Raw genomic sequence first — 27761 nt, forward strand, 5'->3', positions numbered from 1 at the left:
TAGCTAGCGGAAGTGGGCCCTGCAGCCGCGGGCGCTGGGGTCCGGAGGCATGGCGGGGGCGGGGGCGGGGCCGGGGGAGGTGCGCACGGAGCAGGCCGGGGCGTCTCTCGCCCCGGCTCTTTGAGTCCGGACCAGACAGGTGAGGACTTCTTGTTTTTGGCCCAGCCTCCCAGCTCGGCCGACCCTCCCCTGCAGGCTCCTCCCTGCTCGACGCCGAGGCCCAGAGGCTCCACGGCCCCCTCCCGTCCGCAGAATCCTTTTCCCTTGGAGGCCCCGCCCCGAGCTTTTCTTTCCGGGGGCGCCCTCTTGGGCATGTGTGCCCACCCCTTGGCATTCCCTTTTCATTTTGGAGGCCGTCTCAAGGATTTGAGGGACTGGGCAGCTTCTCCCATGGCGAAATTGAGACCCAGCAAGGGAAAAGGACTTAGGCCCACACAGTGAGTTAGTGGCCCGATTCAGTCAGGCTTTTTTTACCTTTTCTGTTACATAATGTACCAAACACCTGCTGTGTGCCAGCCCTTGTGCTGGGCTCTGAGACTGCCGGGATGACCATAGTAGACCTGGCTACTGTCTGTAGAGTACCGTTTAGCATGGAGTCAAACATTAAAACATAACCATGCAAGTGAAAGTATATATACAAATTGCGACAATTACTGAGAAGACAAACAGTGGGGAGACGTCTGAAGGAGATGACCTTTAGCTGCAACTTGGAAAGTTATGGCAAGGACCAGGGGAAATACATTCTAGGCAGAGGGAATAGCTCCTGTGGGTGCCTGAGTTGGCCAAGAACTTGGGACGAGGCTGGTTCAGTGTTCAAGAATTGAGGTTTATCATGTATCAAACACTGCGAGGAGCCTACAAAATATAGAGTTTGTGTACTGGACCTTGGAAGCATAGGTGTAGTTAAGAGCAAAAATGTAAGAAAAATAGAGGCGGAGATGCTGGCATACTAAGTGCAGTGGAGGGGTATGGCTAGTATAAGGGATTTTTATCTAATGGAGAGCTGAAGGAAGACTTCTCTGAGGAAATGATGAGTAAGCTGATATTTTTTTTTTTTGCAGTTTTTGGCCGAGGCTGGGTTTGAACCCACCTGACGCCCTACTCCTTTGAGCCACAGGCGCCACCCAAGAGACTCTGTTTTTCCATTTAAGAGTATTTGTGATCACTTGTTGGAGCATTTTTATAATAGCTCCTTTAAAATGTTTGTCAGACAGGCTGGGTGCAGTGGCTCAGGCCTGTAATCCTACCACTCCGGGAGGCTGAGGTGGGCAGATTGCTCGAGTTCAACAGTTCAAGACTAGCCTGAGCAAGAGTGAGACCCTGTCTTTACTAAAAATAGAAAAACTAGCCAGGTGTTGTGGCACACACCTATAGTCCCAGCTACCCTCGGGAGACTGAGGCAAGAGGATTCCTCAAGCCCAAGAGTTTGAGGTTGCTGTGAGCTATGCTACTATAGCACTCTACCCATGGTAACAGAGTGAGACTTCGTCTCTTAAAAAAGAAAAAAAACTTTGTTAGAGAATTTCAACTTATGTGGCATCTCAACATTGATTGTCAGTCAGTTGTCTTTTCTGATTTGAGCTTTTTCCTAGTACATCATATACTGTACATCATATACAAATTTTTATTTATTTATTTGTTTTTTGAGACTTAGTCTCACTCTGTTGCCCTTAGTAGAGTGCCTTGGCAACACTGTGGCTCATAGCAATCTGAAGCTCTTGGGCTCAAGTGATCCTCTTGCCTCACTTTCCTGAGTAGCTGGGACTACAGGCCTGTGCCACTATGCCTGGCTAGTTTTTCTGTTTTTAGTAGAGACAGGGTCTTGTTCTTTTCAGGCTGATCTTAAACTCCTCAGCTCAGGCAATCCACCAGTCTCAGCCTCCCAGAGTGCTAGGATTACAAGCATGAGCCACCACGCCTGAGCTGCTGAGTAATTTCAGATTGTATTTTAGACATTTTGAATGTTAAACTATAGGACTTATTTAAAATTCTATGGAAAATGTTGATCATTTTAGGTTTAGTAAGCAGTCTACCTAATTAGGTTTAGGTAATTAGCAATTTGCAACCCTCCTTCTGTAGGCTATAATTCCAGTGTCACATCAGTTTTCAAAGTCTTTGCCGTACTGTGCAGCTCAGAAGCAAGCTCAGGCATTCAACAACTTCCTGGCTTCTCCCCTGTACCTTTTGGTTCCATGGGGCTCTACCATTTTATCCTCTGGTTCAAAAGTTGGGGCTTTGGCTACCCTTTTTCTGCCAGGCACTGGCTCTGCGAACAGTAAAGGGATCAGAGGAAACAACGTCAACTTCACTGTCTGCTGAGTGGTACTTTCTTGTTAGTCTGCTATTGTCCTCAAGTATCTGAACGTGTATTCTGTGTTTTATAGCTACATTCAGCAAGAGAGATAAGGTGGCATTTGCTTACTCCATCTTACCTTGGAATAGCTTCATAACTTAAATGTTTTTCATTAAGTATATTGACTTTTATGGCTTGTGATTTAACTTTGGTTTGAATCAAGGTAGAATAAAACATCTTGAAGCCTTAAAGTAAATGCCGTATAATAGATGCCCCATCAATATTAATTTTTTTTTTTTTTTTTTTTTGGTTTTTGGCCAGGGCTAGGTTTGAACCCGCCACCTCTGGCATATGGGACCGGCGCCCTACTCCCTGAGCCACAGGTGCCGCCCCAATATTAATTTTTTTAATTTTGTTTAAAAAGAGCATAAAATTTACCATCTTAACCATTTTAAAGTGTATAGTTCAATGGTATTAAGTATATTCACAGTTATGAAATAGATCTTTAGAATTTTTACATCTTGTAGATCTAATCCATTGAATAGCATCTTCCCCTTCCGTTTCCCTCCTCCAAGTCCCTATTCTGCTTTCTGTTTTTATGAATTTGAAAACTTTAGAAAAGAGTATAAAAAATGTTTAAAACCTTTTTTTTTTTTTTTAGAGATGGGGTCTTGCTATGTTGTCCAGGCTGGATTTGAACTCTTAGGCTCAAGTGATCCTGCCACCTCATTCTCTCAAGTAGCTAGGATTATAGGTATGCCCCACAGTAGGCTGTGGAATTTGACAACTTTTGATAACTCACATAAGTAGAATTATAAAATATTTGTCTTTTTTTGTAATTGGCTTATTTGACTTAATACATGTACTCAGGGTTTGTCAGTGTTGTAGCATATGTTAGAGTTTCCTTCCTTTACAAATTTTTTTCTTTAATTTTAGAGATGGAGTCTTACTCTGTCGCCAACGTGGAGTACAGGGGTATGATTGTAGCTTACTGCAGCCTCAAACTCCAGGGCTCAAGCTATTCTTCCATCTCAGCCTCCTGAGTAGCTGATACTACAGATGTGAGGTACTACATCTGGCTAAGTTTTAAATTTTTGTAGAGATGGAGTCTCACTATGTTGCCTAGGCTGGTCTTGAACTCCTGGCCTCAGGAAATCCTCCTGCCATGTCTTTCTAAACTGCTAGAATTATAGGTGCAAGCCACCATGCCTTTTAAGGCTGAATAATATTCCATTGTGTGTATATACAAAGGGTGCAAAAAAAAGTCTACACATTTTAAGAAAAGAAAAAGTGTATTGTAGTACTCAATATATCCAAATGACAAAAGATGAATACAAGTCACATTTGAGCACCTCTTGTAATTGCTGAAGTCACACGTGACTTGAGTGTTAACGTATTCCAGAATAGGAATATGTTCCAAGTATTCCTAGTGAACTAGGTCCTTCCCTTAAGCCTGTTTCTAGCCTTAGGAATGTCACTTCCTGACTATAATCTGTAAAGGAGAAATGCCAGTCACTATCAACTGGAGAGCTCCTAAATTTAGGATATATAAGAAGGGAAATTTGTTTGACCTGTATGTTTTTATATTTTGGAGAATTTTGTTTCCTTTTCTTGACTTCTGCTTTTTCACGCAGAGATGTGATAATGGATCATCATGTTACCACCATTAAGCCCCGAAGAATCCAAAACCAAAATGTTATTCATCGTTTGGAACGCCGGCGGATCAGTTCAGGCAAGGCAGGTACCCACTGGCACCAGGTCCGTGTGTTCCACCAGAATGTCTTCCCCAACTTCACTGTTGTCAACGTTGAAAAGCCTCCTTGTTTCTTGCGCAAATTCTCACCTGATGGACGCTACTTTATTGCTTTTTCTTCAGACCAGACATCTCTTGAAATCTATGAGTACCAGGGCTGCCAGGCAGCAGAGGACCTACTGCAGGGGTACGAGGGGGAGATCCTGTCCAATGGCAATGACCAGCGGTCAGTCAACATCCGGGGCCGGCTCTTTGAACGATTTTTTGTCTTGTTGCACATTACCAACGTGGCAGCCAATGGTGAGCACCTGAACCGGGAGTGTAGCCTCTTCACTGATGACTGCCGGTGTGTTATTGTGGGCTCAGCTGCCTACCTCCCAGATGAACCTCACCCTCCTTTTTATGAGGTATATCGAAATAGTGAATCAGTGACCCCTAACCCACGATCCCCTCTAGAGGACTATTCCCTCCACATCATTGACCTTCACACTGGCCGCTTATGTGATACCCGCACATTCAAGTGTGATAAAGTGGTTCTGTCACACAACCAAGGGCTCTACCTGTACAAAAATATCCTGGCCATCTTGTCAGTGCAGCAGCAGACCATCCATGTCTTCCAGGTGACTCCTGAAGGCACCTTCATCGATGTGCGGACCATTGGCCGCTTCTGCTATGAGGATGACCTGCTCACTGTGTCAGCTGTTTTTCCTGAGGTACAGCGGGACAGTCAGACAGGCATGGCCAATCCCTTTAGGGATCCTTTCATCAACTCACTCAAGCACCGGCTTCTAGTATATTTGTGGCGTCGGGCAGAACAGGATGGTAGTGCAATGGCTAAAAGGCGCTTCTTTCAATATTTTGACCAACTACGGCAGCTGCGCATGTGGAAAATGCAACTTCTGGATGAAAACCATCTGTTTATCAAGTATACTAGTGAGGACGTAGTAACACTACGGGTCACAGATCCATCACAGGTATGAGCTGAATTGTCCTGCCCTTTACCCCTCCACTCTCCTTGGCAGAATGGGAAGGTTTCTCTCTTTGCCTATAGCCAACAACTCAAAAATAAACATTTTATGTAGTCCGAATTGCTGTCTTAGGGCCCAACTTAAAATTAGCTCCATTTTTCTCTGGGCATATGTGTGTATCTGGACATTTGGAAGCTAAATCGCAAGCCATGGACCGGTAGACAGTCAACTCTGTGATAGTATCCTCATTCTTTTGCAGAGAAGTACTCTTGAGATAGAAGTCCAAATGTTACAAGGCCAAGATTTAGACTGCCTATGGATAATCCTCCTCTGATTCTGTAAGACTGTGCTTGTTGGTCTGGCTGCTTTAGTTCTGGCAATTTTGAGAATGAGCACAAGCCGGGCACAGTGGCTCACACCTGTAATCGTACACTCTGGGAGGCCGAGGCAGGTGGATTGCTTGAGCTCACGAGTTTGAAACCAGCTTGAGCAAGAGCAAGACCCCAGCTCTAAAAATAGCCAGACATTGTGGTGAGTGCCTGTAGTGCCAGCTACTCGGGAGGCTGAGGCAAGAGGATCACTTGAGCCTAAGAGTTTGAGGTTGTTGTGAACTATAATATTGCCACAGCACTCAACCCCAGTGCAGGTGAGTGAGACTCTGTCTCAAAAAAAAAATGAGAAACTGGGGCGGCACCTGTGGCTCAGTCAGTAAGGCGCCGGCCCCATATACCGAGGGTGGCGGGTTCAAACCCGGCCCCGGCTGAACTGCAGCCAAAAAATAGCTGGGTGTTGTGGCGGGCGCCTGTAGTCCCAGCTACTCAGGAGGCTGAGGCAAGAGAATCGCTTAAGCCCAGGAGTTGGAGGTTGCTGTGAGCTGTGTGATGCCACAGCACTCTACCGAGGGCCATAAAGTGAGACTCTGTCTCTACAAAAAAAAAAAAAAATCTAACTGGGCGGCGCCTGTGGCTCAGTGGATAGGGTGCCAGCCCCCTATACTGAGGGTGGCAGGTACAAGCCTAGCCCCGGCCAAACTGCAACCAAAAATAGTCGGGCGTTGTGGTGGGCACCTGTAGTCCCAGCTATTCGGGAGGCTGAGGCAAGAGAATTACCTAAGTCCAAGAGTTGGAGGTTGCTGTGAGCTGTAATGCCATGGCCCTCTACCCAGGGTGATAAAGTGAGACTGTCTCTAAAAAAATAAATAAATAAAAAATAAAATAATCTAACCTCACTTTCCTACTTAAATGATTAATGTCAGTTTACTTCTCTATAAAGTCCTTTTTTGTAAGGTATCTAAGAGGTCAGTTCATTTGACAGAGTTGAGTTTTTCTGCTGTGACATAGGCTGTAGAGCAGTGAAAAGTTCAAAAGGAAGCCAAAATTTGTGACCCACTGGAGAATCATCAGGACTGTGGGTCCCAAAGGTTTTTGGATTTGGGTGAAGGATGTTGGTAGAGGGTAGAGACAGTTATCAAAAGGGGATAAGGTGATGTAAAGAGCACAGAAATCATTAAGATTCTTGGGTTGAAACACCATGTTGAAGTTCAGGGTAGTTTGGGCGTTTGTCTTTGAGAAGCTCACCACTTTGATTGAATAAGTAAGAGACCTACCTTTTCTGTACCTTTCCCCCCAGTCCCTATGCTCATTCTCCTGTTTCCAGATTGTCTCCTTAGATACTAGTTTGGAAATTCAGACTAGCAAGCAAACCAGTAAGCCATGAAGTCAGCTGAGATGGGTATCTTAATTGACCTACAGCTGATTTTACCATTAAGAAATAGTATTATATGGGACATCTTCTAAGACCTCACCAGCCATCTGTGTTAAAATATAGTAGAACCTCTGTAAATTGACCACCCAGGGACTGTCATAAACTGGTCAGCATACAGAGATGGTCAATGTAAGGAACTAGGTCTACTGTACTGATACATACCTGTGGTACATTTCCAGTCTATGACAATTAGGTCAACTTAAGGAGGTGGTTAGGGTAGAAAAGTGGTCAACTATGGAGGTTCTGATGTCATTTTTCTCAAGAATAGTTTGTGTATTCTAAACAAACAGGGAGGGAGTAATATGATTAGAGATAATTTTTTTCTGGATCTTTTTTATTCCCTATCTTTGAAGTCACCCATGAAGCATCATAGGTGAGCGTCTAGTTTGGCTTATGCATTATGGGGTATCTGTGGTAAAGTCCTTGACTTCTCTCCCCTCCTGTCCTTTATTTCCCAGTCTGCTCTGGAGGGAAGGCTAGTAAATGTTTGTGTAATTTTATATTTATATTTTTATGAGGATCCTGATGAAGCCCTGATATAATCCAAATGTTATCCAAGTCTATAGAAAGGACATGAGTCAATCTTTTTTTTTTTTTTTTAAGAGACAGAGTCTTACTTTATCACCCTTGGTAGAGTGCTGTGGCATCACAGCTCACAGCAACCTCCAGCTCTTGGGCTTAGGCGATTCTCTTGCATCAGCCTTCCAAGTAGCTGGGACTGCAGGCGTCTGCCACAACGCCAGGCTATTTTTTTTGTTGTTGCAATTTGGCTGGGGCTGGGTTTGAACCCTCCACCCTTGGTATATGGGGCTTGGCTCCCTACTCACTGAGCCACAGGCACTGCCCCCATGAGTCAATCTTTTATTTAGGTTTGAGCTATTGTTACTTTTTTATTTTGGAGGCAGTATATTATCTATGATCATTGCATTTGAGATTATCCATTTTTCCTTTGCAAAAAGGTGACCTATTTTTTTTCTGGTAGCTATAATAAGTTGTAGCTAGAAACATTGCTAGAGCTCTATCTCTTGCTTACAGAGTTGGTAACTCAAAACCCAATCTTTCTGCCCTAGTTGTCATTCTCACCCTCCCCCCAGTCTAATTTGATAGGTTCCATTAAGGTTGATGAGTAAAAAGTGCATCCAAACACAAAGCCTCTGTAATATTAAGGGTATTATTCTTAGGTTACTCTCCAGTCTCTTTAATTTACAGCCAAATTTAATTTCCAGGTGACCACAAAGCCATGTAATACAAGTTGTAGGAAGGACTAATTGCTAGTAAGACTATTGGGCCACCTGGCTCCAGAAATTGGTAATGGAGATTTAAACTCCATCATAAGAGGCTAAAATACTAAACACAGTATTATGAAAACTTAGAGTCCTGTTAGAAGCTGGCAGATTAATTTACACTGCTACATTCACTATGACAAAAACTAGAAGTTCTGGAGCCTCCTTGTTAAGCAGAGCAGAGCACTGCACATTTAAAGGAAGAGGGTTAGTCACCTAGGGGCCCATTCAGAAAAAGCAGTAACTCTGCCACCTATGGCATTTGAATGCTTTTCAGGTTCCCCCTCTGATATTAATTGCTACAAATCTCAAACGTATTTTATACATGCTTTTGGCTGAAAGAACATTTAAGAAGGAAGAAATGGAAAATGCTCTCTGATTTGTCATTTGTTTAGCGGTGGTACCCTGCTTGGATACAACTTGCCTGGGCAGTTTCAGAACACAATGTACTTAAGGTGTCTCTCTGCATGTTAGAAATATTAAGAGGGAAAAATAAATGCTCCTAAATTGAACTTTCAACTGTACACATACAAGAGAAAATAATTTGCCCACAGGCAGCCCATCACTTTCTCAGCAGGAAAGAAAATTAAATCTGGCTTTTTAAGAAAGTGTTTTTTATCTCAGGGTGGGTTGGGGAGCAAGTAGGGCATAAAAACTTTGAAGGAAAAATATTGAATTTGCACAGTTTGAAATGAAAATTGAAAACCGTTTTATACATATATGCCAGGCAACTCAGTAATGCTAGCAGCACAAATACAGTAGGAAACTTGGCAACATTGAGGCTCTTAATTGATAAATCCCACTGATGCTTCCTTTTTTATCAGAACCACTTGGAGCTGTGTTTCCACCCTAGTGGTAAAGTTGAAGTGTTTGCTTGTTTTATTTGTGTGATTTAAATTTTGAGCCAAGTGGTAAGTTTCCTAGGCATGACATTATACTTAACTGTCCCATAGCGCGCTCTCTCCTTCTGCAGGCATCTTTCTTTGTGGTTTACAATATGGTGACAACAGAGGTGATTGCTGTGTTTGAGAATACATCAGATGAGCTTTTGGAGCTCTTTGAGAACTTCTGTGACCTCTTCCGTAATGCTACCCTGCACAGTGAAGTCCAGTTTCCTTGCTCAGCTTCTAGCAACAATTTTGCAAGGCAGATCCAGCGCCGGTAAGCTGTTTCACCTGGCTCAACAGTCTTCATTCTTTAGAAAAGTGGATGTCAGGCCAATAGTTGTTTTCTCTAGGAAATCTCTTTATTATCTCTTGTCTACTTGGCCTTGGTTAGTCTGTCTGTTGTAACATCCTGAACTTCTCCTTTCTGTCTCTCAGCATCTGTGTAATTACTTCTGTATTGTTTATGATTCTTCCTGTGTGTGAATCACTGTATCTGACTCTGTGACTTACAAAAAGATAAAGGCTGTGTCTTCATTTACCATTACATCCTCAGAAGTGTACTGTCAAGCACTTAAATATTTGTTGAATGCATTATTAAGGGTATTATTTTAGAATTTTTGGTTAAAAATGGTGTGTTAAATACATGCATTTATCTCTACTCCACCCCCAAGCCCAGTATATGACAATAAAGGAATAAGAGGTATAAACCTATAAGAACAAACAGAATGGGAGAGGAGACAGTTGGAGACAGAATATATCAACAAAGTTTTAGAAACTAAAAAGCCAATGAATGAGTAATAAATGACACAGCATACTTCAGAGAGTAAAAACTTAAGGCTGCAGAGCTTAGTCATCAAGAAACAAGTCTGCCTTACACCAGAGAACTCTGGAAAAGGTCAGGACATCGGAGGCCTTAGGTACCTTGGAAGGTCCCTGTGAAGTAGGCTGAAATCGGAAGGACTGGCAAAGTTATTAAAAGGAGCAGTCATACCTTCCAGATTCTCCTGAGACCTACACAGCCAAATTACTGTCTCTTTCTCCATCTCCACAAAAGTCTGGAAGTTTAATCTCCAGACAGATTGAACCAGAAAAGCTCTCGACTCAGGTTCCTGCAGTATGTCTTAGAGTAGATGAGACATAGCATGTTAAATACAGGAATTAGGTGAAGGGTGACATATTGAAGGGTAAAACTCTTGTCCCCTTTCCCTGATGTGGCATCTAGGCTTATCTTCCCCAGGGAGGAGATTAGAGACTTTTCCCTAGGGAAACTGACCAACCCAAAGAAGAGGATTTCAGATATTGACACTTGGAGTCCCTTCACAAAACACTTAAATCATCCTTAATTGATACCCACCAGTCAGCAAGCGGCTCTTCTATGAACTGGAGCTTCTAAATAACTACCTTAGTGCATTACTATGAAATGAATAGTTCCTTTGGACCAAGGGCCCAAGCTAAATCCTGCTCTAGTCAGACAGTACCTCATCAGATTTCACATATCTAAATTGTTCCTCTTACCTTAGCCGATAATGGAAAGTACCTATTTTAAGTCCTAAGAGAGATCAGACTACAGTGAGTGGATGAATCAGAATAAGTGTTACTACCACTGGGAAAAACATGAAAAACAGCTATCTTAATGCAGTGGCATATTTATATAAAAGGACAGTTCTCAGTTAGAAATAGGTAGATATTCATTTCAGATGACTGACTTGCCTTTTTCTCTGGTTCACACAAATATTCTGCATTGTTAGCATCTTTATTCAGTGTAGAAGGATTTTTGGAAGCAGAACATGGATCAGAATTTGCTTTTTTAATTTTGGAATGAATTTTCTTCTTTTAACTTTAGAGTGCTCCATTTTCACCATCTCTCTACTGTTAAGCCTTGTCTTAACTTTTATAGAGCCTTTTTATGTCTTTCAATAAGCTCCGAATACTCTAAAAATAAAGGAAAATAAACTTTAAAGCTAAGTAGATCATTAACCAATAACAAAAGGTGGGTACACTCAGTCAGAACATCAAAGTCATTGGAAGGCAAGCTCCATGAGAGCTGGGATTTTGGTCTATTGTACCTACAACACCAAAGCCAGTGTCTTGTCGTGTGGGAGGAACTCATTAGGTGTCTATTGAATAAGTGAAGTTATCCAGGAATTATAGGAAACTGTGTTTTCAAAATGTTATTTTAGAATGTATCTGAAATTAAGCAAAATTGCAGAAATGTCTCAGAAGGAGAAATTAAAATTTGAGAAAGTTTTTATATTCCTGCTCAGTGATCTTCAAAATTTTACTTCATACTTCCAAAAGATTTGGAAAGGGCCAGGCACGGTGGCTCACACCTATAATGCTAGCACTCTGGGAGGCCAAGATGGGTGAATTGCTTGAGCTCAGGAGTTTGAGACTAGCCTGAGCCAGAGTGAGACCCTGTCTCTAAAAATAGCCGGGCATTGTGGCGGGTGCCTGTAGTCCCAGATACTTGGGAGGCTGAGGCAAAAAGATCTCTTGAGCCCAAGTGTTTGACATTGCTGTGAGCTGTCATGCCACAGCACTCTACCTAGAGAGACAAAGTGAGGCTCTGTCTCAAAACCAAAATAAAACATAAAACAAAAGATTTGGAAAAACTATAGATATTCTCAAATATTTTTAATTTGATTATTATTTTTTTCTTGAGACAGAACCTTAAGCTATTGCCCTGGGTAGAGTGCCATGGTGTCACAGCTCGTAGCAACCTCAGACTCTTGGGCTTAAGTGATTCTCCTTGGGGCGCCGGCCACATACACCAAGTCAGGGGGATTCGAACCTGGCTGGGGCCAGCTAAAACAACAATGACAACTGTAACAAAAAATAGCCAGGTGTTATGGCGGGTGCCTGTAGTCCCAGCTACTTGCGAGGCTGGGGCAAGAGAGTTGCTTAAGCCCAAGAGTTAGAGGTTGCTGTGAGCTGTGACGCCATGACACTCTACCCAGGGTGACATAGTGAGACTCTGTCTCAAAAAAAGGTTGTAACCTTTTGCTATGCCGATCGGCTGTCCGCACTAAGTTCAGCATCAACATGGTGACCTACCGGGAGCGGGGGTGCCACCAGATTGCCTAAGGAGGGGTGAACGAGCCCAGGTCGGAAATGGAACAGGGCAACATGACAAGACCCCGTCTCTAAATAAAAAAAAAGAAAAAGAAAAAAAAACAGGAACATTTCTAGAACAATGAGAATAAAAACAGGGACATTCCTAGAAAAATGAGAAGTTCCTGGAAATTTAAAATTTGTCAGATATGGGCTTGGTGCCCGTAGCTCAGTGGTTAGAGCGCCAGCCACATACACTGGGGCTGGCGGGTTTGAACCTGGCCTGGGCCTGCTAAACAGCAGTGACAACTACAACAAAAAAATAGCCAGGCATTGTGGCAGGTTCCTGTAGTCTCAGCTACTTGGGAGGCTGAGGCAAGATAATCACTTGAGCCCAAGAGTTTGAGGTTGCTGTGAGCTGTGACAATACAGCACTCTACCGAGGGTGACAAAGTGAGACTCTGTCTCAGAAAAAAAAACCAAAGAGATTTGTCAGATATGTCTGAGGGACTCTCACAGAAAGTAAAGTAAAAAAATAAAAGAAGGGAAATGGCAGAGAAACAAGTGTAAAAAAACCAAAATAGGCCGTGTAAGGTGGCTCATGCCAGTAATCCTGGCACTGTGGGAAGCTAAACTGGGAGGATTGCTTGAGCTTGGGAGTTCAAGGCCAGTCTGAGCAGAAGTACGGCCCCATCTCTACTAACTATAGAAAAACTAGCCAGGTGTCATGGTATATGCCTTAGTTCCAGCTACTTGGGAGGCTGAGGCAGGAGGATCACTTAGGCCCAAGAGTTTGAGGTTGCTGTGAACTATGATGATGCCCTGGCACTCTACCCAGGGTGACAGAGTGAGACTGTGTCTCAAAATAAAACAATAAAAAGAGGAAGTGAAATAAATGTAAGTGGGATAGAAATTAAAAAAAAATTCTTTTCTGCTTTCTCCTATTTTTCAGTAACAAAGTAAGCAATGTCATTAGCTGAGAGTGAGCATGGAGTAGGGGGAGTGAAATAGCCATGGACGAGAGTAGGAGCCTGGCATGTCTACGGACATGTAGCCTGAGTACCTTGCAAAATTAGGGGCCCACATGAATCAAAAATCCTTCTTGTGGGCTCTTTGATGGTCATAAATCCTTCTCATGGTCATAAATTTAAAGGGGGCATTGTTGTATGTTTTTCTCCAGCCCTGGAGAAAACCTAATGGATACCGGCATGGAATTAGCTAGAATTGTAGTTTTTCCAAGCAACTACCACAAAGCAAGAGAGTTCAAGGTTGTTGAAGATAAATACAATAAAGCAATTTACATGATTGACTGTGGGAACAAAAGCTGGCTAAGGAGAAAGAAGAGAGGACATGCTGAGGGTATAGGACGGCAAATAGCTGGCACAATCAGTGGACTGTGGGTCTGCTGGAGGCTGAAGGATTTGCCGAAGTTGAGATGAGTAGAGGGAGTAATCAGAAGGTAAGAGAGAAGATGGTTGGAGAATGTGATGGTCTGCTGTGAGATTACAGGGGGGTTGCAGACGTTGGTAAGGGCAAGGTTGAGGGAATGTCCATAGAGTAAATGGCTGAGTTTGAGAGAAGTTCAAAGAACTAGGAGGCCACAGTGTTAAAAGGATCATTGTGAGAGTTTTGGAACCAACGAGAGTTGAGAGAATGATACTGACCTAAGACTAAACTGGTGAAGATGTGAGAGTGTGAGTTTCATTTTTCCTCAGTGGGGAGCATGGTGGAATGTGGGTGCTGCAGAGGAAGAGGAGTTGGTCCCACCGTTGTTTCACCTGAGAAAGCCAGTGAGCCTGGCAGGGTGAGGGGTGGATTATGAGGTGGTGCTAGATCTTTGCTGAAAATCAAAGAGCCCACCAGAAGGATTTTTGATTCCAGTTCAAATGAAAAGGAGAAAATAAGTTCTGTTTGTTCCAAAGTTTAATTTTAATGATTTACACTGAGGCTGTGAAAATTACTCTCAGGACAAGTAATGGAAAAGCAGCGTTGATAGCTAGGCTTTTTCCTAGGGTTGCTGAGAAGTGTTCACGTCCATTCAGCACCACAGGTTAACAGTGAAAATAAAAATCAATTCCAACGGATCAATCTTTCTGGTCTCAAGAAAGTTAGCAACATTCAAGTTTTTTATTCCATTGGTTTCGGGGATGAGATGTTATACAGGTAGTCCCTGGGTTATGAACAAGAAAGGCTCTGTAGGCTTGTTCTTAAGTTGAATTTGTATGTAAGTTGGAATAGGTACATAGACTTATAAATGTGAGTCAGACCTCATGTGGATGTTTGTAACTTGGGGACTTACTGTAATAGCCTCCATTCATAAATGTGACTTGTACGTAAGTCAGATGTTTGTAACTCAGGGACTACTTGCATCATATTTTCCCCACAATTTAAAAAATTGTATTTATTTTCCCTCAATTATTAAACCAACTAATATACTTTGATACACAGATTTTTATTTTATTTTTATTTTTTGTTTTTTTGGGACAGAGTCTCACCATGTCACCCTCGGTAGACATACGGAGCTGTGACGCCACAGCTGAGCTGTGCCATGGCGTCACAGCTCATAGCAGTCTCAAACTCTTGGGCTTAAGCGATTTTGTTACCTCAGCCTCCCAAGTAGCTGGGACCACAGGCGCCTGCCACAACACCTGGCTATTTTTTTTGTTGTTGCAGTTGTTGTTGTTTAGCTGGCCCAGGCTGGGTTCCAACCCGTCAGCCTCAGCGTATGTGGCTGGTGCTGTAACCACTGTGCTATGGGTGCCAAGCCGATACACAGATTTTTAAAAATTACTTACTGATAGTTGACATTCTTTCTAAGAAAGTGAAAAAGAAAAAAGAAATCTAAAATGTCATTATCCAAACAACTATTAACATTTTGATGTTTTTCTGCCAGCCTTTTTTTTTTTTTGAGTGTAATTTTTCTTTCTTTTTTTTTTAATTAAATCATAGCTGTGTACATTAATGCAGTCGTGGGGTACAATGTGCTGGTTTTATATACAATTTGAAATATTTTCATCAAACTAGTTAACATAGCCTTCACAGCATTTTCTTAGTTATTGAGTTAAGACATTTATATTCTACACTTAATACATTTCACATGTACCCTTGTAAGGTGCACCGTAGGTGTGGTCCAATTACCAATCACTCTCTGACCAACCATCCTCCTCCCTCTCCTCCTCTTCCTCCCCCCTTTCCCCTTCTTCTTGGGCTATAATTGGGTTATAGCTTTCATATGAAAGCTATAAATTAGTTTCATAGTAGGGCTGAGTATATCGGATACTTTTTCTTCCATTCTTGAGATACTTTGCTAAGAAGAATATGTTCCAGCTCCATCCATGTAAACATGAGTATAATTTTTCTGTTGTTTTTAGCCTTACTATATAGACAGCATTGTAGCCTTTTATTCAACTTTATGATAAACATTTCCCCTATTACCATATAATCTTTGAAAATTATAGTTTTCCATTAGGTTTTTAATTTTCCCTTCAGTGATTTTTTTTTCTTTTTGAGAGAGTCTCACTTTGTCACCTTCAGTAGAGTGCCAGAGTGCCGTGGTGCCATAGCTCAAAGCAACCTCAAACTCCTGGGCTCAAGTGATTCTCTTGCCTTAACCTCCCAAGTAGCTGGGACTATAGGCGCCCCCCACAACACCTGGCTATTTTTGGAGATGAGGGTCTCGTTCTGGTTCGGGCTGGTCTTGAACCTGTAAGCTCAGGCAATCCACCCATTTCAGCCTCCCAGAGTGCTTGGATTACAGGCGTGAGCCACCGCGCCAGCCTCTTTCAGTGTTTTATTATCATAGACAATGCTATATTGAATGTGCACAGAGATTTTTTCTGTGTGTAGGAGTGTTTCCTTAGGGTAAATTTTTTTTTTTTTTTTTTTTGTAGAGACAGAGTCTCACTTTATGGCCCTCCGTAGAGTGCCGTGGCCTCACACAGCTTACAGCAACCTCCAGCTCCGGGGCTTAAGTGATTCTCTTGCCTCAGCCTCCCAAGTAGCTGGGACTACAGGCGCCTGCCATAACGCCCGGCTATTCTTTTTTTTTTGGTTGCAGTTTGGCCGGGGCCGGGTTTGAACCTGCCACCCTCGGTATACGGGGCTGGCGCCTTACCGACTGAGCCACAGGCGCCGCCCTCCTTAGGGTAAATTTCTAGAAGAATAGAAATACTTGGTCAAAGAGTACTAAATTTAGTATTTGTTACAGTTATGGGAAATAACTGGTCTCATTATTTTCGGAGGTAAGTCATATATATGACTCTGTGTCTGTGTTAGCTTCTAAGTACTGGTTTTTCTGCAGGTGTATAGAAAGCTAGTTCCCAAACTTTACTGAAACAAAGAATAAGTAATTTATCAAAAGATTTGGGGGAAGTTAGCTTCCCAAGAAGAGTCACAGGGAGGCACTTCAGGGTTCTCTGCTCTCCCTAACACCTTCATAATTCAGTCTAAGGCTATTACTTGAGGAAAGTAAGTTTTTGAACTTCTTCCCCTAGTTGAGCTATTATCAAAAAGAGCAGAAACAATTGTCATACACTAGTTATACTCATTTTAAATTTGTCTGTAGGGTCTTTGTTAACTTTCCTATTGTAATTTAGTATTCCCCATTTCTAATTCTGATTTTTTTTTTGGCTTTTGAAGAGTATTTCTAGCTAGCCAGTCTAGTCATGTGCTGATAGAGAATTCTATCTTTATTCAGTGTCTAGATTTTAATTTTTATTTAGAGATTGAATTGTTTTTAGACATACATTAGTCAACTTAAAATCCAAGAAAGCTTTGTGTACCCACTAACAAAGCCTTCCTCACTGGTCCTTTGTTTTAGGTTCAAAGACACTATTATAAATGCCAAGTATGGAGGGCACACAGAGGCGGTACGCAGGCTGCTGGGTCAGCTCCCCATCAGTGCTCAGTCTTACAGTGGTAGCCCCTACCTGGATTTGTCTCTCTTCAGCTATGATGACAAGTGGGTGTCTGTCATGGAGCGGCCCAAGACTTGTGGAGATCACCCTATCAGGTACAGTGTCACCATTACAGGTACAAACTGCCCGAGGACTAAACACGGCCTCCTTTCCCTCTTCTTCCCAGACATCCTTCCATTGTGACTGTTTCTGTTCATACTCAGCGACTAGACTGAAAGGGCAAGCTGTTTCCATAGCATGATGAGTGCTTTGATCATTTAAGTGCTAGTCTCATAAATTAACTGATCTTACTCTTTGCTTCTCACTAGAACATTTAATTCACTTAAGTGTTGTCCTCTTTTAAGGGTATCCAGGGAAGGGAACTGTACTTTTCCATTTAATAATCTAATACTATTCTATAATAGTTTAGGTAGTTGAAGATTTATTATTATGAATATCTAACACAGATTGAGCCCGCTGTGGTAGCTGCAGTCTGTAATCCTGGCTACTTGGGAGGCTGAGGTGAGAGGATAGCTTGAGTCCAGGAATTTGAGGCTGCAGTGAGCTGGAAACGTACTAGTACCCTGTAGCCTGGGTGACAGAGTGAGACCTCATCTCTTACACACACACGCACACACACACACAGAAATTATTTTATCCTCTATGTTACTCACTAGAAAAGGTAGCAGAGACAGTTTAGGAAATAGGCAGGTTTAGCAGAAGCTCCTGCTCCCTCACTTCAAGGAATTTTGGAATGTGGACTACTGTGTTATTGTTGGAACCCTGAAACTAACCTTCTATGAGCAACCCCCACCCCAGAAGTCCAGTTCCCAGACCCATTGTGTCTCCACATGTGGAGCCTGTGCTGCTCTGTGTGCTGCGGTCGATACCAGGGAGAGGAACTGACACTGACGTCACTAGTGGGATTGACTTAGGGATGCGTGTTTCTGGAGCTCTAAGCTGGAGCTTGGAACATCTTTTTCACATAGAAGCAGTGGTAGCTAGGTCTGTATAATAGATGTATTTCATCTTATAGCTTCATTGTATGTTAAGTAGGCCTGTGTTACCTATTCTGTATAATCAACTTTTGTTAAATTTCCTTTGGGAAATTGCAATCACGTTTGAAAACCAATTAAAATTTTTTTTTATAGAGTTTTTTCTACATAGTCTCTTTAGCATTTATTATTATTATTATTATTATTTTTTGCAGTTTTGGGCTAGTCTGGGCATGAACCTGCCACCGCTGGCATATGGGGCCAGCGACCCACTCCTTTGAGCCACAGGTGCTGCCCTAAAATTTTTTTTTATTATGGAAAGTTGTTTTGTTTTTTGAGTCAAGATCTCACTGTTGTGGCCCAGGCTGGAGTGTGGTGATCATATCTCACTGTAGCCTCCAACTCCTGAGCTCAAGTGATCCCCCTGCCTCAGCCTCCCAAAGTGCTGGGATTATAGGTGTTAGCCCCTACACATGGACCAAAAATTTAAAATATACACAAGAAATAGAAGAGTATAATAAATATCCATGTACATGTTACCCACTTTAGCAGTTATCAGCTCATTGCCAGTCTTTTTTTTTTGTAGAGACAGAGTCTCACTTTATGGCCCTCAGTAGAGTGCCATGGCCTCACACAGCTCACAGCAACCTCCAACTCCTGGGCTTAAGCGATTCTCTTGCCTCAGCCTCCCAAGCAGCTGGGACTACAGGTGCCCGCTACAACGCCCGGTTATTTTTTGGTTGCAGTTTGGCCGGGGCCGGGTTTGAACCTGCCACCCTCGGTATATGGGGCCGGCACCCTACCGACTGAGCCACAGGTGCCGCCCTCATTGCCAGTCTTATATCATCTATTTCCACCACCCTTTCCTACCACTGGCTGGATTATTTTGAAGGAGATCCCAGTTATACTAGCATTTTACCCACAAGTATTTCTGTATGAATTTCTAAAAGATACATTGTTTTTAGAACATTATACCATCTTAAGAAAATTAACAAAAGTAATTAACAAAAAATTTTCAATGCTAGCAAATATCTACCCTGTTTCCCCAAAAATAAGACAGTGTCTTATTTTAAGGTGTGCTCCCAAAGACCCGCTAGGTCTTATTTTCAGGGGACGTCTTATCTTTCCTATAAGTAGGTCTTATTTTCGGAGGATGTCTTATTTTCGGGGAAACGGGGTAGTAAGTTTTCACATTCCCCTGTTGTCTCATAAATATTCTTTTAATAGTTAATTTGTTTGAATCAGATCTAAACAAGTTCATGCATTACATTTGGTCACTATTCTCTTAAGTCTTTTTTTATTCTATAGGTTCTACCTCCCTCTTTTATTTTCCTTACAGTAAAATTGTTAAAGAAACTAGGTTGTTTGTCCTCTAGAATTCCCCACATTCTAGATTTTGCTTATTGCATCCCTGGGGTAGTATTTACCATATTTTTCATTTCCCCCTATTTCCTGGGGGTTAGATTTGGAGGTTCAAATAAATCATTTTAAATTACAAGCTCTTTGTGTGTATTGGGGAATGTGTGAGTAAGATTAATGTGTTCTTGTTACACATGTAAACATATGATGGGCCCCGTTTGATAATAAGTCAAGTAGCATACATCTTTCCTTTCTAACTTCTCTGCCTTTCTAATTTGAAAAGATGAATCTAAAAACAAAACTCAGAATGCCATTGCTCCTGAATAAAGGGGATTTTCTAGTGAGTCTTATTTATATATATTTTTTGACATTTGCACTAGAATGTTTATCGTAGCTCAATTCACAATCACCAAGATCTTATTTATATTTTTAATTAAAAATGAGAAGTGGTAAGGATATTAAAGGCATTTTTGGAGACTATGCCGTTAAGCTAACACCTGTATGGTATATTCCAGTCTAGTCTGTCCATTTGTCGACATGCATGTTTATGTTTTACACAGTTGTAATTGTGGTTAGTATCATATTTTCTAGACTGCTTTTATTTTATAAATGTTTTTCCATCTTGTTACATAGTCCTCACAATTATAGTCTTAATGATGGCATATATTCCATGGAGTAGATGTATAATAATTTATTTAGCTATTCCACTGTCACTGAGCATTTATTCTCTTTTTGCATTTTTTACATTAGAATGAATGTCATAGTAGCTATCTTTATTCATGTCACTAGTTACTTCATTTAGATGAAATTCTGAGCTTAGAGATTCTTGTGAAGGGGATTAAGTCAAAGGGTATGAGTATCTCTGGTCTGCTCATATATTTGCTTTCCCAAAGGGAAATTATAGAGCTCTTTAATTCAGGGCTTTTTATTTTCTAGAATTTGCCCCTAACTCAGCCCCTACCCTACTAATCATCTTTAGTTTCCCAAACCTTAGGGCATTTATTTTGCATACGGGAAAAGGTATTTTAAGTACTGAGATGGATGGAAGCATCTTTAATCTCACTGTATCAGATAAAAAATTTTAAACTATGTAGTATTTTATTAATGTGTGTGAAAAAGAAGACCCTTCCACAAGAATTTATTCTTAAAAATGAAAAACTCAAAGGTAGAACTAGGTCTGGACTGTCCTGTATGGTAGTCACTAGCTCACTTAGCCACATGAGGCTCATGAGCACTGGACATGTGGCTGATCCAAGTTGAGATGTGCTGAAGGGTCAAATACACACCAGATTTCAAAGATTAAGTACCCCCAAAATGCAGATATTAATTATTTCACTAGTATTTTTTTTTTTTGGCCGGGGCAGGGTTTGAACCCGCCACCTCCGGCATATGGGACCGGCGCCCTACTGCTTGAGCCACAGGCGCCGCCCTTCACTAGTATTTTTATGTTGATTATCGATTGAAATGACAATGGCTATATTGGAGTAAATAAAATGTGAAAATTCATTGTACTGTTTTTGTTTTTACTTTTTTTTTTTTTTCCTTAATTTTGAGACAGTCTCACTCTATCGCCCTGGGTAGAGTATCGTGGCGTCACAGTTCACAGCAACCTCCAACTCCTGGGCTTAGGCGATTCTCCTGCCTCAGCCTCCTGAGCAACCAGGACTACGGGCACCCGCCACAACGCCCAGCTATTTTTTGTTGCAGTTTGGCTGGGGCTGGTTTTGAACCCGCCACCATTGGTACGTGGGGCTGGCGCCCTACCCACTGAGCCACAGATGCTGCCCTTTGTTTTACTTTTTTTAATGCAGCTGCCTAAAAACTCAAAATTACACTTGGGGTTTACATTTTATTTCTAGCACTGGCCTAGACAGTCTTGAGGCAGGAATTTTGGAAGTGGGGTGTTGTAATTAAGGCTATAATTAAGGGCCGTCTCAGGAAAGAGAAATAATCAATGGCTCAGTATCATATTGTAAAATTCATTATCACTCTGTCCCTAAAATGAGCTGATCAGACCAAGGTGACTTTAGTTCTGATGATTTCATTAATAATGTGAAATAATGAATTGCAACATTCTCCTGTTGTCTAGATTTCAATTTGGTGGTAAAAATCAATGTTCTCTCTCTCTCCTTGTTTTGTTTAGGTTCTATGCCCGGGACTCTGGCCTGCTCAAGTTTGAGATCCAGGCAGGCTTACTGGGCCGCCCCATCAACCACACAGTCCGCCGCCTTGTTGCCTTCACCTTTCACCCTTTTGAGCCTTTTGCTATTTCTGTGCAGAGGACTAATGCTGAGTATGTTGTCAACTTCCATATGCGACACTGCTGCACATAGGTGCCTCACCAAAGCCAGGTTTAAGACTTTACGCCCCCCTCCCTTTTTGAGGCAGAGTCTTGCTTTGTTGCCCTAGTTATGAGAGTGCAGTGGTGTCATCTTAGCTCACTGCAACCTCAAACTCCTGGGTGAAGTGATCCTTCTGCCTCAGCCTCCCAAGTAGCTGGGATTGTAGGCATGTCTCCACGATGCCTGGCTAATTTTTATATTTTTAGAGTCTTGTTCTTGCTCAGGCTGGTCTGGAGCTCTTGAGCTCAAGCAGTCCACCTGCCTCAGCTTCCTAGAGTGCTAGGATTACAGATATGTGCCACCACGCTGGGCCTTGTCCCCTTCTTATCTCAGTGGACTCTAAAGCAAAAGCTTCTGACTGCCACTTTGTTGGTTTCAACCTGGTATACCTCAAACAAGAGAGAGCCAGAGAAGGGAGAAAGGGCAGCTCAACCTAATCGATTTTTTTTTATTGTATACAGTGCTACTACTGATCAATTCAAAGGCCCTTTGCCTTTTCCCTATGGGAATGCCCAGCATTAATTAAGCCTGGTTCACTTTTGATTTACTTTTCATTTTATTGCTATGAAGATGAAAGCATTACACCTTTACACCCTTCATGTCACTTCTTTGGCATTATGGTTTGCAGCCTGAAGCAGGTAAATCTTGTTTACTCATGAAAACAATATATATCCTTTCCACTTAGCCAATAAGCAGGGCTGTCTTTATAAGAAAAAAAATAATAAAGCCTTGGTATTTTCTTACTTAAATATATCTTGTTTGATGACTGCCTTATGTTTGTATCACACCCAGTGCTCTTCAAGTACTTGGGTTCAAGAAAGGACTGTGAAAGAGATGAGAGGCCATGGATATAGCAGCTGCTCTTGGGAGAACTAAGTGGTGAGAGCCAGCAGGGAAGACAGTTATCTGCCAGGATTGTTTTCTTCCCTTGGGTTTTCTCCTGGTAATTGTCACAGCTGGAGGAACTGGGCATAATTGTGCATCCTCTTGTGGAAGCATGCTCTCATCTGTACCATCTGTGTTGGGCAGGTGGAGAGTGAGCAGTTCCCGTTGGCCATAGCAGAAACAAACACTGTGTAGCACGTACTGTAATTTAGGTAGTGGGAGCTGGCAAGCTGCAGGTGTCCCTACAGAGACTAGACTGGCTGGTCCTGGATGGCCAAGTCATCAAAACCATTCCACCAACACCTGCTAGCCCAGCCACATCCTTCTGTCACAATCTCAAGTTTTGCCATACTGTTTATGTCTCATCTGCATAACGTATCCACCAGAAATATAGTATAGTAGGCTTGTTCAGTAACATCTCTTTGAAGGTAGCTTTGTTGAAATGTTGAGTTCCAGGGCAGACTGTAAAAGGAGCCGAGGATGCAGACAGTGGGTTCCTGCGTTCCCTCTGCCATCCAGACGAACTTGCTAGGGAATGTAAGGAATGTGAAATGAGATGCTGAGCCCCACCCAAAACTGTTCAGCTAATTTCAGCATCTTCAAAGTGACCAGCTAAATTTAGTCTTATTCAGCATTCAACCCACGTTTTGAACACCTGCTATGAGTCAGGGTAGATACTGTGTCAAGATGCTAAGAGTGAGGAGAGAAAGAAACAGATCATTGTAATTCAATGTGGTAAAAGCTATAATAGTGTGTCTCTGGGGACAGTGGAGGGACATGAAGAGATGGGTGTACTGGAAAAGGAAGGGATGCTGGCATTGGATAAATAGGAGTATGTTGTGTGATCTAGGGTTGAAGACATTTCAAGGAGATTCCCAACGTGTGCAAAGGTACAGAAATATGAAGGGGTCTGTCAAGGTTGTAGAATGGTAAAAAAGCTAATATGGCTATAACAAGAGCTTGGGTGGAGGAGGGCAAACAGACTGAGGGGATATCAGGAAAAGAGGTCTTGCACATGGTGCTAGGGTTTTGTGCAGTAGAAGGCATAATATTTTCCAAAGGTAACTTTCAGCTACCTGGAAGATGGCTTGAGATGGAAGGAGATTGAGATTCGAGAGAGGGAGGCCGGATGGGTCAATGATGATCGTCTAAAGGAGAATGGGAGGGCTTGAATGCTGCCACTGGGCCTCTTGAAGTAAGTAATTATTCATTTCATATTTAATGATCTAATACTTTATAGATCATGACAAATATAGGATCCCAAAGTTTGATGATTCTAATCATGTATTAGCAACACAGATGCTTCTTTTTTTTTTTTTTTTGTAGAGACAGAGTCTCACTGTACCGCCCTTGGGTAGAGTGCCGTGGCGTCACACGGCTCACAGCAACCTCTAACTCTTGGGCTTACGCGATTCTCTTGCCTCAGCCTCCCGAGCAGCTGGGACTACAGGCGCCCGCCACAACGCCCGGCTATTTTTTTGTTGCAGTTTGGCCGGGGCTGGGTTTGAACCCGCCACCCTCGGCATATGGGGCCGGCGCCCTACTCAGTGAGCCACAGGCGCCGCCCAACACAGATGCTTCTTGACTAATGATGAAGTTATGTCATGCCTGAATTCATCTGTCATAAGTTGAAAATATCTGATGATGGGTTTATCCAGATACAACCCCATCATAAGGAATGCACTGAATGCAGATCGCTTTTGCACCGTCATAAAGTGAAAAAAATTGTAAGTTGAACTGTCTTTAAGTTAGAGACTGTGTGTAATTGTGTTCTTGTAATGTACTACTCATTGGCCCAGGAGAAGTTTTGTTTGTGGGGTAAACTAATCTTTCCTTGTAGAAACATTTTACCTGCAGTTTTTTGTTTGAATTAGGTTGCTTGACAGAGGGGAAAGAGCATGCAGAGTGTGAAGTCACTCAGGCTTCACTGTAAATCCTGTCCCTTCCACTCATTCCCTGTGTGCTTCTGGGCCAGGCTCCTAGCCTTTCTGAGACTTCATTTGCATTTCCCTACCCTTCAGTCACACATTCCCTTGGCCCTATCCTAGATCTTTCCATCACCTCTAACCGCCCACCTCTGAAGTCTCAATTTCATACACCCTCTCTGACCACTTTCTTGCAGGCTTTCACTTTCCCCACCTTCCTACCCCTACCACATAGGATCTTAGACTTACCGAAGTCTGCAGACCCTGACCCAGCCTGGATTAGTTAGGGTAAGGTTAAACTGCTATAACCAAAACACTCCGAATACAATGGCTTAAGTAAGAAGAGAGTGGTATTTTTTTCCTCCTCTCTCAAGACAGACGTTCAGAGTCAGCAATTGATTCTGCCACTCACACCATTCAAAGGCTCAAGTGTCTTCCATCTTGTTTCTTGGTTGTACCCTGTGACATTGTCCTGGATTGAGCTGGGGGGAGGGTGAAAGAGTGTGGAGGAGGCTCTGCCTGGTTGCAAAGCCCTGTCTGCTAGTAGCAGACACTCACATTCTGTTGGGAGGTCCTTACCATATGGCCACACAAAAAAGCAAAGGAACCTGGGAAATGAAGTATGCCTGGCCAGCTGTGTGCCAGGTACTCTTCTATTCAGAAGAAGAGAAAATGGGATTTGGTGGACGGCTAGCCATCACTGGAACATTAGCATCTTCGCTAGCTGTCCCCCCTCTCAGGTCCTCTTCTTCCCTTATTCAGCCTAGGTTGCGTGGTCTAACACTATAATTGCTCTCTTACAATTACCCTTAACCTCCTTACTGTTCTGCCTCCTCCATGGCAATTTACAAAAATCTCAACTTTGTATGTGTCTTATGTCTGAACAGCTGAAATAAGTGCAGAAAATAAGGACAGTAGTGACTGTCCTTAAATTCATGACCCCAGACTAAAATGTGCACTCAAGACTGCTGTGCAATCCTGACATTCTTCCCTTATCCATTTACTTCCCTAGCCCCTTAAGTGTTTGTTCTTACAATTATTTTCTCTGTTGTATCATTCTCTTGATAGGTTATACCTGTCAACACGTAGATATGCTTTAAAAAACCCTGCTTTGGTCCCTTAAGTCCCATTTTTCTTGCTACCTTTCATAGCAAAATTCCTCAAAAGAGTTGTCTAAATTAAATGATTTCACTTCCCTTTGGCCCATTTTTTCCTCCTTACACTCCAGAGAAGTTTCTATCCCCCTGACTCCTCTGAAACTGCAGTTGTCTTGGTCAACGAGTGACTTTGTGCGGCCAGCATCGTGTTCACCTCTTTTCCCTCCCTTACCTCTCAATGTTGAGCATAGTTGATATCTTTGTATCAAGAAGCACTTGGTTCTCCTGGTTTCCAGGACAGTATGTGCTTCTGTTTTTCTTCCTGCCTTACTGATTGTTGCTTCTTGGTCCTTTTTGCTGGCTGCTTCTCTGCTGTTGGAGTTCTCTAGCACTCAGTCTTGGAGCTGTGGCCCTTTTTCTCCATATAGCCTTTCTTAGTTGATTTCTTTCTTTTTTTTTTGAGACAGAGTCTCACTTTGTTGCTCTTAGTAGAGTGCTGTGGCATCATAGCTCACAGCAGCCTCCAGCTCTTGGGCTTAAGACTCAGTTTCCCAAGTGGCTGGGACTACAGGCACCCCCCACAATGCTTGGCTATTTTTTTAGAGACAAGGTCTCGCTCTGGCTCAGGCTGGTCTTGAATTCATGAGCTTAGGCAATCCATCCACCTCGGCCTCCCAGAGTGCTAGGATTACAGGCACGAGCCACCCCACCTGGCTCTGTCTTTAGTTGATTTTGTCCATTCCCATAGTTTGAAATTCTAGCTTATATATTCACTCCTTTCAGAGTTATAACTGTGGCCTGGCTCCTTTCTTGAGCTGCACACTTATATATCCCAAGATTTACATGACATCTTCGTTTGGATATCTAATAGGCATTTTAAAACTAGCATGTCCAAAACAACACTGATTCTCACCCTCACCTCCAACCTATTTTTCCTTCAAGATTTTCCATATAGTTTCAATATCTACCCATTTATTTTAGCCAAGAACTTAGGAATTATTCTTGCTTTTTCCTTTTTTCATCCCCCTTCCATTTTGCCCACCTCCCACACATCTGATTCAATTTAATGATGTGCCCTGAGCGAGCTAAACCAGTCTTGATAGTCCCATAGTCCTTAGTAGTGACTAGAACAGGATCCATAACTGGTCTGGGTAAGAGGTCAGTTTAGGAATGTAATGTGTCTTTAATTTCAGGTCAGTGGTACAATGAAATAAAGATTTCTGGGGAACATTTATCTTTCCAGAATGTCAGTGAGGAAATATGTAGCCCACATTTCTATCATCCAACATCCTACAACCATATGCAGAATCAGCCTGTGGGTGAAGTTGACCTTCTGAATGGCAGGATGAAGAGGAGGAAAACCTGGATCACAGATAACACGGCTGGTTTACGGGAGCACATGATCGCAAAACCCACCCCACATCTGGATTTCCAGTTCTAGGAGATGATACATTTCCTTATTGTTTAAGCCACTTTGAATTAGGTTTCCTGGTTTTTGCGATTGAAAGAAAATGAGTAGATGTGAGGAGAAAGGTTACCTGTGGAAAGATTCATGAAATTCCTGCTGGCTGTGTACCTTAGATTCAGTTTTGGTTTCCATGAGGCCCAGTTATGCTGAGATTCCTATTCTTGGATTTCTGTGAGATTCCTGGTTCTCTCAAAGCCCTCATGACCATACCTGATCTGACCTGGGTGTTTCTTTTACCTTAAATAATTTAACTAAAATGGGAGATGAGAAAGCACTCTGTTCGTTGACTACTTGGCCCATATTAAGTTCTCAGTCTCTTTGTGTTTGTTTAGTTTTGTTCCTAAAGGTTTTAAGGCAGCTCTCAGTAAATTCCAGTGGCTTCTTTTCATCCGTGTGCAGTGGACTTCAAGAATATTCAGAGAACCAAGTTCTTTGGAACCAAAATTTTAAGAAAAGCAGAGACAGACTTCAGGGAATTGGTCTTTTGGGATCCAGATTCTTCCCTGAAGTGGACGAGGGAGTTTGGTAAGTTCCCACCTATTGGATACAATGTGGGGGTATGTGGCACACTTCTTGGGTGAAGGACTCAACTGTAACTTGGACTTCACTTTAAATGCAAAAAATGTGACCTAATTGTATGTATCTGCATATGAATCCAAAAATAAATAAATAAAATGTAAGTGATTTAAAAATGGCTTGGTGCCCATTGCTAAGTGGTTAGGGCACTGGCCACATACACCAAGGCAGGCAGTTTCGAATCCAGCCTGGGCTTGCTAAACAACAGTGCAACAACAAC

General features: G+C 42.4%; 1 protein-coding gene across 13 annotated transcripts; it reads left to right on the plus strand.

Annotated features, from left to right (window-relative positions):
- On the plus strand, positions 1–27761 carry DET1 (DET1 partner of COP1 E3 ubiquitin ligase). 13 transcript variants are annotated; one of them, XM_053581700.1, is made up of 8 exons: positions 267–437; positions 3928–4051; positions 4170–4346; positions 4667–5020; positions 9035–9222; positions 16819–17010; positions 21392–23670; positions 27298–27761. In XM_053581700.1, exons 1-7 carry the CDS (start codon positions 313–315, stop codon positions 21579–21581), a joined length of 1350 nt encoding a protein of 449 aa, XP_053437675.1. In that variant the 5' UTR covers positions 267–312; the 3' UTR covers positions 21582–23670; positions 27298–27761. The 13 variants fall into 13 exon arrangements, with proteins under 13 accessions (XP_053437667.1, XP_053437671.1, XP_053437674.1 ...); XM_053581701.1 differs by having other exon boundaries at positions 268–437; positions 3928–4030; XM_053581698.1 differs by adding an exon at positions 3230–3359 and having other exon boundaries at positions 268–437; positions 3928–4034; positions 4170–5020; positions 27298–27759.

This window comes from Nycticebus coucang, chromosome 2, assembly GCF_027406575.1.
Source record: "Nycticebus coucang isolate mNycCou1 chromosome 2, mNycCou1.pri, whole genome shotgun sequence".
Lineage (NCBI taxonomy): Eukaryota > Metazoa > Chordata > Mammalia > Primates > Lorisidae > Nycticebus > Nycticebus coucang.

Excerpts from the sequence above, each read along its gene's own strand:
- DET1 (XM_053581689.1), top strand. The coding sequence starts at position 313 with ATGTGTGCCCACCCCTTGGCATTCCCTTTTCATTTTGGAGGCCGTCTC. Across the intron at positions 9,223-16,818 it reads GCAAGGCAGATCCAGCGCCG|GTTCAAAGACACTATTATAA; the intron begins GTAAGCTGTTTC and ends CCTTTGTTTTAG. Across the intron at positions 17,011-21,391 it reads TGTGGAGATCACCCTATCAG|GTTCTATGCCCGGGACTCTG; the intron begins GTACAGTGTCAC and ends TGTTTTGTTTAG.